Raw genomic sequence first — 14,883 nt, forward strand, 5'->3', positions numbered from 1 at the left:
AAAACATGTGTAAATTGTGAAAATGAAAATACAATTATAAATATAGAATTATTTTTAAAGGAACATAATATTACAACTTAGTTTACTTCGATAGTTATGTAAAAATAGCATACACAATTCATATTTGATATTTGCATATATTTTTGTTACAAAAAGCTATTTGTCATAAAGAACAGTTTCTAATATCATTAATTATTTAGAACAACGTTAACTATCTAATTAACATTTTCCTATCGATACAAGAATGTTTGAGTATTTTTTAAGTATATAATTTATTTGCTATTATGAGTACTACTATCTACATTATTATATAAATAAAAAACAATTTCATCTTTTTTATTCTAAAGGTAAAATCTTTAAAAATCTGCTAATAAAGGAATATAGTTATAGCAATATGGAACTTTTAACCAAATATCTTACATTTAAAACATTCGAGTTTTTGGAACACTTGCTTTTTTATTGGCCTAAGAGGGCGCTAAAGGGCTGACGTGTTTTTAGCCGCGGAAGGGCAAAAATGGCGAAATCGAAATTTGCAAAGTGCGCGAAAATATTGCTTAGTTTTGGTGTAATATTTGACTGATAAAAAAAAACATTCATTCTTGACGAATTACGTATTGGAAAAAATTAACTTTATAGTAACAGTGAACTTGTCATTCTCATTTCACTTTGAGATTTTAATACCGAACGACCTTTGGGTCTGTTTGTACACAGCGGTGCGTAGTGCACTGTGGGACAGCAATGGTGGGCGCGTGATTTTGAACAAATTCGAGGTATTGAGGGAACACCCAGGTATGTATTACAAAAAGAATTAATTTATTTATGAAATAGTTTGAGTGAAATTTAAGTACTTGAAGAACATATAAGAAACTTTTTTGAATATTTTGTTACAATTAAAATAAGCTTCGTGGCACGCCCCCACCCAGCACTGTACGTACCTGATATGAACTGATATGTTATAGGTTAAGTTGAATTTTGTACGATTATAAAGTGAATATTAGGGAAAAGTTTATTTTTTACTATCATTTAGAATTTTAAGCGTTCATTTTTTCTCTTTGTATCAATGTCGATTTGTTGTATAATTGTAAATGTTATTAAAATACTTGTAGAAATTCAGTTCGTGGAAAATGGCGCGTTCCAGTAATAAATGGCGCTAATGTTCCTAAGTGGACTATCCTTCGAATTTTTCTTCATTATTCAAATTTTATTGTTCGAATTTTCGAAAATTCGAATTATATCCGGTCTTTACATTGTTGGGTGCACGCGTAGGCAATCCTATTGTTCTTCGTATCTAGGAAAGGCATATCTACTTCCTAAAGATTTGAATTTTTGAATTTTTAAATTCTCGCTGATTCGTTTCGTTTTCACGTCATTTCGTAAATCGTTTTACATTTTTCGGTTGGTTTATGATATTTTCTTTTGTGCATAGTCTAACAACGTTTGAAGCTTTATGACAAAAACGATTTACATTCTGTGAATTTCTAACCTGCATATGCATGAAATACATGTTTATGATGGAAGATATAGACATCTGGAAAACTTTTTTAACATAGATAAACTTGTTTTATATAGAAATAAGTGTATATGATGATAAGATATTAAATGTTGCTAAAACAGTTTGAAGTTTATAATTTAGTATTTTATAATTGTATGTGATATTATACTTATAAATCTTTGTATCGTATGTTTTCGTACTTAGTTATGTAATTAATTTCTAAGTTTTATTTATATACTTATGATTTTTATAAAAATGATGATTTTAAGAAATCATTTCTTTTAAGAAAATGTGTATTACATGTGCAAATGGTTGTTTTATTCATAACTATTCCATGATAAAAGAATGTTTACATAGAGCAAAATAGAATCAAATTTAGAAAAAAAGCAGACAATTATTTTATGTATGTTATTATAAGTTTGTGCAATTTAACTTTATGTATTAAATATATAAATGTTAATATAAAATGTTAAATAACATTATCAGAAATTAAATGAAACACACTATATGTATAGCTACTTAAATTTTAAATGTGTATGAGTTTCTACAATAAGTAACATTTTGAATAGGGACGTAAACATGTCTGTAAATAAAGGGCAAAATGCTAGAGCTTTGGTTGAACCATTAGCTCTTGATTCACGTACACTTGGTGATGGAGACTTAAGTGCACTGAGTCTATCGCATAATAATGAACAATATTCATCCAATGACTTTGAAGCATTTGCAAATATTCAGGCAGAATTGGAATGTATGAATGCTGAAGAAGTTATGACAACTGAGGAAGAGCATATAATAATTGAACGTAATATTGAGACTGAAACAATTGTACCTGATGTGGAAATGACTGAAGTTTCTGAACAAGCTCAAGAGGAACATATTATCTATACAACAGCAAATCAGAATAATCAAAATATTGTGTTTCAAACAAAACCAACATTACAAAGGCTTCCTGCATCCACTGTACAGGTATAAAATATACATATAATGATTAAATATTTTGACAGTTATAATATTATTTTTTATTGATAGGTAAAACCAAATGTTGGTCAAGTAACACAAAGTCAGTCTATTATGATAGTATCTCCTGCTGGTGGTCAAGGCACTAGCCAAATTTTAAAAATTTCACATCCATCAACGGCATCAGCTGGTCAATTACAGTCATTAGCACAGACTCTCATAACAGCAAAATCTGCTGATGGTAACATAGTTCAATTAAGATCAGCACAACCTAGTAAGCCAGTAATGGCAACAAGCCATTCAGGGAATATCACATTAGGAAATGTCCAGAATGCAAAAACAGCTCAATCAGCTATAAAACGAACTGCACAGAGTACTCCTCAAAATCGAAATGTAAGATGTTTAATAATATATTGTTTTGTTAAATTTATTATGTTTAAAACTAAATCATATATACTACATAAATATTTTTTAGGTATATACAAAAATGATATTAGCTGGAAATCAAGCACAATCAGGACAAGTTCTTATAACTAGTTCTCAAAATGAAAATCAACAAACACAAGCAATAAAATTTTTAAATAATAGTGCATCAAGTCAGGATGTTACAAGCCCAACAAAAACTATAACATTGGCACAAGCACAACAAATGGGATTACTTTCTACTAACAAAGTTCAACATATTTTACCCTCATCACCGCAAAAACAAGTGAGTATTAAAAAAAAAGTAAGTATTTTTCTCATTTTTTATATTAAGGAAGAATAAAAAAAATTCTTCCAATTAATGAATAATTAAAATATAATAATTTATTTAAAATAATTATGTTTATTATTTTCAGCTCCAACAGTAAATACACAAGTTAAAACTACAACAATTTCAAATCAGCAATCAACATTTTCCTCTTCCAATAAATCATCTGTACAACCAAGCCCACAAAAAGTCATTATAAGACAGGTTGGTCATAAAATATAAAGTAATTTTAATGTATTAAATAGTTTTATACTAATCATATAAATATTTTTATAGAGTTCATTAAAACCTGGCACTGTTCTTGGAAGTGGACAAGTTATCAGAATACCAGCTAATCAAAATATTGTTACAGGATCCAATCAAGTACATCAGATACAAATGCCTGGAAGACAAGTAATATATGTTTTTTTAAACATAAAGATATTGTGATATTTTATTGCAATAATATTTGCAGCATAAGAATTTTAATTGTATCATTTTTCAAGGTGCAATATGTGAGATTAGTTAGTACTCCATCATCAGGTACTACAAATGTTGTCACTGTGGGAAAAACAAAGTCACAAACAACTTTACAAACTGTTGGAGTAGGTCAGAAAATAGGAGGTCAACAACAGATTGTCAAGGTTTGTAATGATAATAAATCATGCATTCATTTAAGAAAACACTATTAGTTTTATTGTATGCAATATACTTTTATTCAAATAAAACACAGGTAGTTCCACTAAATACTAGTAATCAATCATTAAGAACAGTTGCACCTAAAGCTACATTAACAGGAAGTGGTCAAAGGTTACTAATTCCTGCAACTGCAACAGTAGGAAATCAATCGAAAAACGCAGTTGCTATTCCAGCATCTGCATTGAGTCAATTAGCATCTGGACAGGCTGTTCTTTCAACTAATTCAAACGTGGGAAACATTGTAGTTTTACCAGCTCAATATATTCAGCAACAGGTTTAGTATATAACTTAATTAATTTAAAGAAAAGTACAAACAGAATAAAAGAAATACGTTGGTTAATAATATTAAAATTTTAAATTGTAACAACATATTTTTATAACAATATTTGTTTTCTACAGCCGGCGGATGATGCAAAATTAAAACCTCAACAGGCAACACCCAGTTTATTAGGTAATTCACAAAATTTACAGAGTTCAACAGGAAATTTATGTGTGGGATCTGTTATAGAAACTAAAAGTTCTCAAAGATCATATACCAGTGTGGAGCCAAATGGTATCAGGCCAAGGAAACCGTGTAACTGCACTAAATCACAATGTCTTAAGTTGTAAGCATAATGTATACTAAATGCACTAAATCATTACATTTTTATACATATTATTACTGTGATTCTACTTTTAAAAAATGAACATCACACGTTGCTCTTCATTTTTTTATTATATCCATTGAAAAATAACAGTCCACAATGAAAGTTTCTATCTTCAATTAAGAAATTGTCTTGTGATGTAAGAAATATTTAATTATGAAGTTAATATTTTAAATATGTTTTAATAAATTGTAAATATGTATCATTACAGATATTGTGATTGTTTTGCGAATGGAGAATTTTGCCACATGTGTAATTGCAATAATTGTTCTAATAATCTTGGAAATGAAGAAGAGAGACAACGTGCTATCAAGTCTTGTTTAGAGCGTAATCCAAATGCTTTTCGTCCAAAAATTGGCAAAGGTCGTGAAACTGGCGATGATGTACGTAGACATAACAAAGGTTGCAATTGTAAACGAAGTGGATGTTTAAAGAATTACTGTGAATGTTATGAGGTATTATAAATGACCTTACATGCATACATTTTTAAATATGATAAAACTTTCTTCCTAGAACATAATGTGCTTTTTTAGGCCAAGATTCCTTGTTCTGCTAATTGTAAATGCATAGGATGTCGTAATGTAGAAGAACCAAATTTGGAGAAAAAATCTTTAAAAGACCTAGCAGAAGCAGCTGAAGTAAGAACAGCACAACTTACATTAAATAAAGCGAAACTGCAGGTATCGGAAATGGCTTTTAGGCCTCCTGCAGCATCAAATACTGGTGCAAGGTGTGTTAAATACTGAAAAGTGGAACGAAGTGTAAAACGTTACATATTTCTAATTCATATTTATTTTACAGGCAACCATTTAACTTCTTGACTGATAAGGTAGTAGAAATAACATGTCAATGTTTAATGGCACAAGCTGACGAAGCAGAACGTAACATGTTTGATGACGAAACATCACAAAGACTTATAATTGAAGAGTTCGGTCGTTGTCTCAAGGAAATCATAGAATCAGCACATAAAGCCGAAGCTACCTAGCAGGTACATTCTGGGAAAAAGTTTAATGTTGAAAGTTTTCGAACTTTGCGGACGTATTCTGAAGTCACAAAACTGGAAACGTTGGTTATCGGTACCTCTTAATCTAATAATTGGTCATAACAAATAGAAGATAAAGTGTTACATACCAAAGATGATGGTAAAAATATTAGAACATAATACATTCAACCGTTTTCTTTTTTTTTTTCTCATTGTTAAAAGATAAAAAGCTTTTTTTCGAATACAAATTGCACATACGTACTTTCAAAAGTATCAGAAAGCAATGTACAGTTAAGTGTAGTAAAAACAGTGTATTATTTAATTTTTTTACTTTATTGAAAATTTGATAGATTTAATTTTAATTTAAAAGCTGTTATTTTATTGCATAACATACCAATGATGTAAAGAGAAGTTTAGAAATAGCACGGTTGAATGCAATATGACATCAAAATTTGTAACACAAGTGTACAAGACATAAAAAGTGTTTATATATTTGTCGATCATATTTTAAAAATTAAGAATTTACTCAAAATCAGGATAAGAGGCTAAAGTAGTAAACAGCTATAATTTGACATATTTATCAAATAGTTTGTGTGCAGTAAATGTATTTCTGATCTACATTCTTTACCTAATTTGAATTTCTAATTACTTTTTATTATATGAATATTCAGATATTTTTATCAAAAGGAATGCATGTATTCATAAAGTAACGGTAATGGTGGAGTTTTACAGAATGTCGAGAACCTTTTTTTTATCGGTAGGCAATATGAATGATGAACGCAAATTTCAATACGTTTCGTTTCATTTTGCAATGGAATTATATCATTTCAAACTTTCATATTGCATGTCGATTTAACATATTTATCTTAATTTGTAGAAATGATTTCCTTTATTTCATAAATTGATATTTCAGTGTGTATATTTTAGCTTCAATAAGGTACGTGAAAAAGAGACCCTACATTTTTGAAGACGATAAAATTATTCATAAACGTTGTTATTATTAAAAATATTTGAGAAATTTGAGTTATTCATAAAAACGAGTGTTTACTTAAGTCATTTGTGAATGACATTACATTTTTATGATTTTTTCTTTATTGTTATTTAGTTTCTCATCTGATATTAATGGGTTTTTTTTTTTAAAGAATGTTGGGAAATGGTTTTTTTTTTCATGGTGTTATTTTTGTATATCTAAACGTACTTGTCAAGAAGAACAATTAAAAGTTTGAAATGAAAATATTAGATTCTTTATGCAAATATGTTTCGTCCATTTTCTTATTAATTCTATAACGATATATAATATCGAATAACTTCTCTCAACTCTAAAATAGACAAAGTTTTTTGTTACACGTTGCAATGCACCCATACATTTAATTTGATTATGATTATGTACTCTGAATGATACATATACAAGAATTGTTTAAATAATTCGTGGTACAGTGAATGGCATTGCAGTGAATGAAGATATTAAGAATATAATTGTTTAATGTACCAGTTTGATAGGCACAGATGGATAAATACTTTTCATCATGCACTGAATTAATCATCACTGCAGTAGTAACACTATCTGTCTGCCATTAGAGGTGATAAAAGTATAACTTTTATGTAGGAAATTAATATAAAGTATAGAGAGTTTATATATTATACATAGAACAGTGTAAGGACAAATGTAATATAGGTACAAATATAAATATATATTATATATTCATAAAATTCGTACTTCAAAGGACAATGTTTATTTTAAGTATACAAATTGTACAGATTACTGATCCATAGTATAATAATGAGGTGGAAATTGTGTGAATTGAATATATAATTTTGAAACATCTTCTTAGATGTTTAAAGAAAATTGTAATAGTGAAAATTAATCATATGTTTTTACTTGTTACACGTCATTTACATAACAAGTCAAATATGAAAATATAAATTTTAAATTAATATTACAAATTTTGCAAGAGATACTGATGTATATGTATAAGAAACTGCTACTATGTACAGATAATACTCGTATATCTAAATACACCTTTATAATTTGTCTTCTGTACATAGGAAAAAATCTGATATCACAGAGTTTAATAAATAATTTATTCCTTTAATTTAGGAAAATTTATTTAAACAAGTAATTCATTTCATGATTACATTGTATAACTAATGTGTAAAAAGTTTTAACTGATTTGTAAATTCGAGTGTAATGTAAATAGGCAATATATAAATTATGAAGGTATTATGTTCTGTCTGATATCAGATTTTTTATGATGGTGGTTTAAATAACATTAAAATATATGTACGAAAAAAATGTATATGTATATACATGTCAAACACATGTACCTTTCAATAAATCTTATGTTTACATTGCAAATTATTAGTTCATAAAAATATATACAAGAAAAAGTTTTGCATTATATGAAAGTACAATTGTCTACAATATAAACCTTTATTAAAATGTCACTACTTTCTTTATTTTTTTATTATCTTTTCTATCTATGTTCTTTGTGTTTTCTTCTAAGGATTCTATATTACCACTTGCAATTGTATTTAGTGTAACAGCATTTTCCTCTTTTTCTTTAATCAAATCTGGACAATCTTTTTTCAAGTGTGTAACATCACCACAAATTTTACAACAACCCCCTTGAGGATAGACTCCTTTAGGATTATCAGGGCATTGTTTAGAAATATGTCCTTGTTCACGACAAATAAAACAAGTTGCATATCTGAATTCTGTTGGTTTAGCAACTTTACAATCGAAGTACGTGTGTTCCGTTGATCCACATTTAAAGCAGATTCCAGTACCGGCTTGTTCTTGTCCAAGCTCCGGACAATCGGACAAATTGTGTCCTGATTTACGACAGTGGAAACAGACACATTTTCTAATTCTTACTAATGCTTTTTCTGCTTTTCTCCTTTCTAGCTTCATTGCTGCATTTATCTCCATTGTTGGGATACCTATAAAAATGAATAAAATATGTAATGAAAATTTAAAAAAATATAAAATTTATTATAAAATAAAACGAAAAGTTATTATGCACTACCTACCTTTCATAATCATTTTTTGTTTCAAGTCACTCAGTCTATCTGCATCTTCCTTTTTAACTGGAAAACCATCAAACTTTACAACTTCTACTTCTACACCATTAATTTTCATCTTTATAAGACCTAAATCTGGTTTTCTTCTTTTGTGTTCTTTATCATCTCGAATTTTAGGAGGTTTTCTCTTCTTCTTTTGAGTGTCAAAGTTTTTTATTCCAAATTTATTTGGTATATTCCTAAAATTGTTTGACTTATTTGCAAAGTTTTTATTAAAGCTTCTTGATGTTTCATTATTCCCTTTACTTTCAGCATTTTCACCACTATTTTCAGTATTTTGTATATTAATCTCATTGTTATGTTCTGATGCATTAGAAGCATTTTCATTGAAGAATTTGTTCTTTTTCTTCATATTACGTTTTTGACGTTTGGAAAGGATACCTCTCTCATTCTGTGACTCAGACATATCACGTAATGTATTATTTTTGTTTCTATCAATTTGTGAATCACTATATTTATTCTTTGTTTCATTTGCATCAGATTCATTAATTTTTTTATTACTTTGATGTTCTTCATCTTTAATATTACTTATGTTCTCAGAAAGATTTCCATGCTTCTTATGTTTTTTGCTTTTTATTTCTGTATGTTCTTCATCTTTAATATTACTTATGTCCTCAGAAAGATTTCTATCCTTCTTATGTTTTTTGCTTTTTACTTCTGTTACAGAATTATCAACATCATTGATATGTCTTTTCAAAGATGTATTTTGATTTTTCTGCTCCTCATTATATTGTTTTTTTTTCTTTTCATTGGTTTCATCTGTCTTGGAATTATTTTTCTTCTTAGAACTATTTTCAAATTCTGCCCAATCATTATGAACACTTTCAACAGTGTTAGAAGATATATTTTGCTTGTCTTCTAGTAATTCTTTTGCAGATTTAGTTTTTCTTGGGGGTTCTTGTCCTTTAGATAAATTTTCTACTAATTGTTGTTTCATTAGATGCCATGGTGTAGCTTCACTAGGTATTCTTTCATTTGAAGCCTTTGAACCCGAAGCTCTTGCATATCGAGTCATGCTTTAAACGTGTTGGTAGATCCCTTAAAATAAATTACAAGGTATTGCAGTTGTACAGTAAAATATTATATTGTTATAGGAACAGATTGTACATAAACTTCGAGTTATTAAAGTTGGTACAAATTTAATAAATGTTGTTTGCAAACAAAAGTTATTTTTGCTTTCTAACCTTCACATTTACAAAAGATTTGTATTAAAAAAAGGTTGGAATTTATTAATTTGTTGTTTTTAACTATACAATATTAATTTTAACATATTTTTAATTTAAATTATAAACACATTAACGTAGGAGTTATAAATTATTAAAGTAAATTGAACATAGATAATTAAAGGTTTAAACTTACTGTAAACAATATTGGGAACTATTAACTGCACGTTAAATAACCTCACTTTACTACACGTGAGAACACATAAGTGATTGCTCAGATCGATTGTCCTTTACTGTGCAAATCATTCGGGAGATCGAATATATTTAAATTAAAGTCTTGTACGTTTTGAAAAAGGAATTATTCTTACTTTGTATTTAGTCTACATTCTCAACACTAGTTTATAGTTTATTCAATTTTGTAATGGAATAATATTTAAAAACTGGGTGTTTCGTAAAATTAAATGGGTGTATGTAAGGAAGAAATGAATGCTATAAAGTAATACTGGTATATTGTAACCTTTTGTAAAATACATTTTGTACAGTTATCTTACAATAAATAATAGATTTTTTGATAAATAATTGCATTTCTTCGTCATTCCTGATGTTGAAATTCTTTCCTTGATTCCTATGGTACTCTGAAAGTTGAATTCCTAATTTATACAAAATGAACACTGACATTTAAATCATCAATAAAAGTCACAAACAATTTTTAATGTAATTGTTCAATACGCAATTAATAAATTAAGCTGATTTATTAAGTTAAATCATGTAACAAATTTATTTAATATTTCTAATAATTATAAATTACTATCTAAAATGTTATTTAACAAGAATTATTCTTGAAACTAAGCCAGAAACTCTATTTTACTACCTACATTATTAGTAATGTTAAAGCAATTAAAAATTGCTTATAAGTATCAATTCTAAACTGCTCACTACATGCAATTATGTTCTAAATTACAATAATAATTATTAAAAGAGAAAAATTCAAAGAATGTCTACTTTAAAAACCATCTAACCAGATAATATTGCATTTCTCACGATTTTCTCGATGATCCATCGGTAAGACCAGGAAAGGAATAAGGCTAGACAAGGATAGAAATACTATCGCGTGTTAGACAAGGAAAGGAATAGTGTTAGACAAGGATAACAAAACTACCGCGTGTTAGACAAGGAAAGGAATAACGGTAGGCAAGGATAGAAAAACTAACGCGTGTTAGACAAGGAGAGATATAGGGTTAGACAAGGATGGAAAATTTTACAGATCAAGAGTAACGCCATCTCGTGTTTGGATCCACGAACTGACGACTTGTTACGCGGGTCACAGAATGTGAACAGAGGTATTAGAGAAGGAAAGCACTAGTGTGCGACAAGGACAGAGAGAAAACGTTTCCTATTGGTCCGCTGGCCGCCATGCGCCATCTCCCTCGCGCTGTATCAAGTCGGTCAGGGAAAAATCATTAATAACTCATTAATTAGGATGATTTTGTGAACTTTTAGGATTAAAGAATGTAGTGTGGACCTTTAGCTGTTTTCTCATATAGTTTTTAGTGCGCTAAACCCTTTCAATAATTAGTTATTAACAATTTTAGCACGGGATGTCGGGAATGATGCTGTTTACGTTTATATACGTTTACGCTTTTTCAATAATTTCATAGCTTTCTAATGAATTCCCATGCAATTAACGATATGCAGCTGAAAGGTAACTCCTTTGGCTACATTCTCATATAACTTTTATTAACATATTCCGTTTAGTTTAGGAGTTATTCAATATTATTTGGGAGCGTTCCTATTCATCGTACTCGAGTCAAGTCGAATCTTATAAACAATTACTAATATTTAATAAACTACACCACTAACGGCTACAAAAATTATTGGAGAATACAGATAAAAGTCCACTCTACATTCTCCATGCTTAAAAGTGCATAATTAATCACGCATTTCTATTGAAATAACCAGAATGTATTACGATTGAATGCGACGGGTGTAATACTCTTCCAAAGAATGTTTAATAACTCATTATCTACGAAGAATTTGTGAACTTTTTGTATTGAAGAATAAAGTGTGGACCTTTAGTAACTTTCTCATATAGATTTTAATGCTCTAGAACCTTTAAATAATTAGTTATTAACAATTTTAGCAGGTGATGTCAGGAACGGTACCGCATACCGTCAAGTATCGTTCCGGTTTTTCAATAATTTTATAGCTTTCTACTAAATTCTCGTACAAATAACTATACGTATCTGAAAGGCAACTCCTTTAGCTACATTCTCATATAACTTTTATGAACATATTCCGTTTACTTTAGGAGTTATTCAATATTATTTGGGAGCGTCCCTATTCATCGTACTCGCGTCAAGTGGAATGTTATAAACAATTGCTAATATCTAGTAAACCACATCACTTACGGCTACAAAAATTATTGGAGAATATAAACAAAAGTCCATTCTACATTCTTCATGATTAAAAGTGCATAATTAATCACGCATTTCTATTGAAATAACCAGAATGTGTTACGATTGAATGCGACGGGTGTAATACTCTTCCAAAGAATGTTCAATAAATCTTAAACTAGTAACTATACGTATCTGAAAGGCAACTCCTTTCGCTACATTCTCGTGTAACTTTTATGAACATATTCCGTTTAGTTTAGGAGTTATTAAATATTATTTGGGAGCGTCCCTATTCATCGTACTCGTGTACCGTCAACTGTTATAAACAATTGCTAATATCTAATAAAGCACATCAGTTACGGCTACAAAAATTATTGCAGAATATAAACAAAAGTCCATTCTACATTCTCCATGCTTAAAAGTGCATAATTAATCACGCATTTCTATTGAATTAACGAAAATATGTTAGGCTTTAATACGCAGGTAAATACAAGTGTAACACATTTACGGATTTTCAATAATTTCATAGCTTTCTAATAAATTCCCATGCAACTAAATGTATGCGTTTCAAAGGTAACTCCTTTAGCTATATTCTCATATAAATTTTATTAACATATTCCGTCTAGTTTAAGACTTATTAAACATTCTTTGGGAGAGTATTACACCCGTCGCATTCAATTGTAACAGATTTTGGTTATTTCAATAGAAATGCGTGATTAATTATGCACTTTTAAAAAAAATATTGTAACCACAGATGTCAGTACTAGGACTATTGGATGATGCTGCCAGCTAGTAGACAATTTTAGAACTAATCGTCACAGTTTATCAGCCTTGGATGATTAGTCTATTTCAGGGATCGGCAACCCCAGCTTTCTGCAAAGTTCTCATGCAACTAACTACACGCGTCTGAAAGACAATTCCTTCAGCTACATTCTTATATAATTTTATAAACAGATTCAGTTTAGTTTAGGACTTATGAAATATTATATGGGAGTGTCCCCTATTCATCGTACTCGAGTATAGAGAACTGTTACAAACATTTGCTAATATCTAATAACCCACACCACTTACGGCTGCCAGGAAAATTGCAGAACATAGATAAACGTTCATTCTACATTCTACAAGCTTTAAAGTGTATAATTAGTCACGCATTAGCCTGTCCTTATCTAAGTTAACATTTACGTTTAATTTTTTACCAGAGGTACAATATTGTAACCACAGATGTCAGCATTAGGACTATTGGATGATGCTGCCAGCTAGTAGACAATTTTAGAACTAATCGTCACAGTTTATCAGCCTTGGATGATTAGTCTATTTCAGGGATCGGCAACCCCAGCTTTCTGCAAAGTTCTCATGCAACTAACTACACGCGTCTGAAAGACAATTCCTTCAGCTACATTCTTATATAATTTTATAAACAGATTCAGTTTAGTTTAGGACTTATGAAATATTATATGGGAGTGTCTCCTATTCATCGTACTGGAGTATAGAGAACTGTTACAAACAATTGCTAATATCTAATAACCCACACCACTTACGGCTGCCAGGAAAATTGCAGAACATAGATAAACGTTAATTCTACATTCTACATGCTTTAAAGTGTATAATTAGTCACGCATTAGCCTGTCCTTATCTAAGTTAACATTTACGTTTAATTTTTTACCAGAGGTACTATATTGTAACCACAGATGTCAGCACAAGGACTATTGGATGATGCTGCCAGCTAGTAGACAATTTTAGAACTAATCGTCACAGTTTATCAGCTTTGGATGATTAGTCTATTCCAGGGATCGGCAACCCCAGCTTTCTGCAAAGTTCTCATGCAACTAACTACACGCGTCTGAAAGACAATTCCTTCAGCTACATTCGTATATAATTTTATAAACAGATTCAGTTTAGTTTAGGAGTTATGAAATATTATATGGGAGTGTCCCCTATTCATCGTACTCGAGTATAGGGAACTGTTACAAACAATTGCTAATATCTAATAAACCACACCACTTACGGCTACCAAACAAATTGCAGAATATAGATAAAAGTCCGTTCTACATTCACCATGCTTAAAAGTGCATAATTAATCACGCATTTCTATTGAAATAACCAAAATCTGTTACAATTGAATGCGACGGGTGTAATACTCTCCCAAAGAATGTTTAATAAGTCTTAAACTAGACGGAATATGTTAATAAAATTTATATGAGAATATAGCTAAAGGAGTTACCTTTGAAACGCATACATTTAGTTGCATGGGAATTTATTAGAAAGCTATGAAATTATTGAAAATCCGTAAATGTGTTACACTTGTATTTACCTGCGTATTAAAGCCTAACATATTTTCGTTAATTCAATAGAAATGCGTGATTAATTATGCACTTTTAAGCATGGAGAATGTAGAATGGACTTTTGTTTATATTCTCCAATAATTTTTGTAGCCGTAACTGATGTGCTTTATTAGATATTAGCAATTGTTTATAACAGTTGACGGTACACGAGTACGATGAATAGGAGACGCTCCCAAACAATATTTAATAACTCTTAAACTAAACCGAATGTATTAATAAAAAGTATATGAGAATGGAGCTAAGGGAGTTGCCTTTGAGATGCGTATAGTTATTTGCACGAGAATTTAGTAGAAAGCTGTAAAATTATTGATAAACCGGAAAGGTGCTTGACGGTATGCGGTATCGTTCCCGACATCACCTGCTATAATTGTTAATAACTAATTATTGAAAGGGTTTAGCG

The 14,883-nt window shown here is 29.7% G+C and overlaps 2 protein-coding genes across 2 annotated transcripts; one reads left to right on the forward strand and one right to left on the reverse strand.

Moving 5' to 3' along the window:
• The first annotated feature begins 571 nt into the window (after nucleotides 1–571).
• Nucleotides 572–5,507, forward strand: LOC108570271 (protein lin-54 homolog). Its single transcript, XM_017932108.1, is given in 11 exon segments — nucleotides 572–789; nucleotides 2,062–2,458; nucleotides 2,522–2,842; nucleotides 2,925–3,404; nucleotides 3,477–3,593; nucleotides 3,686–3,823; nucleotides 3,913–4,152; nucleotides 4,278–4,483; nucleotides 4,734–4,977; nucleotides 5,056–5,252; nucleotides 5,324–5,507. Coding segments are annotated over 10 exon segments (2,514 nt in total). The 5' UTR covers nucleotides 572–789; nucleotides 2,062–2,071.
• A 2,431-nt stretch (nucleotides 5,508–7,938) lies between these two features.
• On the reverse strand, nucleotides 7,939–10,024 carry LOC108570235 (peptidyl-prolyl cis-trans isomerase G-like). Its single transcript, XM_017932053.1, has 4 exons — nucleotides 9,945–10,024; nucleotides 9,192–9,623; nucleotides 8,535–9,101; nucleotides 7,939–8,444 (listed from the first exon to the last, which is right to left on the reverse strand). Exons 2-4 carry the CDS (start codon nucleotides 9,598–9,600, stop codon nucleotides 7,939–7,941), a joined length of 1,482 nt encoding a protein of 493 aa, XP_017787542.1. The 5' UTR covers nucleotides 9,601–9,623; nucleotides 9,945–10,024.
• Between the last annotated feature and the right edge of the window lie 4,859 nt (nucleotides 10,025–14,883).

This window comes from Habropoda laboriosa, unplaced genomic scaffold (genome assembly GCF_001263275.1).
Source record: "Habropoda laboriosa isolate 0110345459 unplaced genomic scaffold, ASM126327v1 scaffold81, whole genome shotgun sequence".
Classification (NCBI taxonomy): Eukaryota; Metazoa; Arthropoda; class Insecta; order Hymenoptera; family Apidae; genus Habropoda; species Habropoda laboriosa.

What these genes read in the sequence shown, in the direction of transcription:
- LOC108570235 (XM_017932053.1), bottom strand. Translation starts at nt 9,600, where the DNA reads ATGACTCGATATGCAAGAGCTTCGGGTTCAAAGGCTTCAAATGAAAGA. An exon ending in AAATCTTTCTGAGGACATAA is followed by an intron (nt 9,102 to 9,191) that starts GTAATATTAAAG and finishes GTAATATTAAAG; the next exon opens with ATGAAGAACATCAAAGTAAT. An exon ending in ACAAAAAATGATTATGAAAG is followed by an intron (nt 8,445 to 8,534) that starts GTAGGTAGTGCA and finishes TCATTTTTATAG; the next exon opens with GTATCCCAACAATGGAGATA.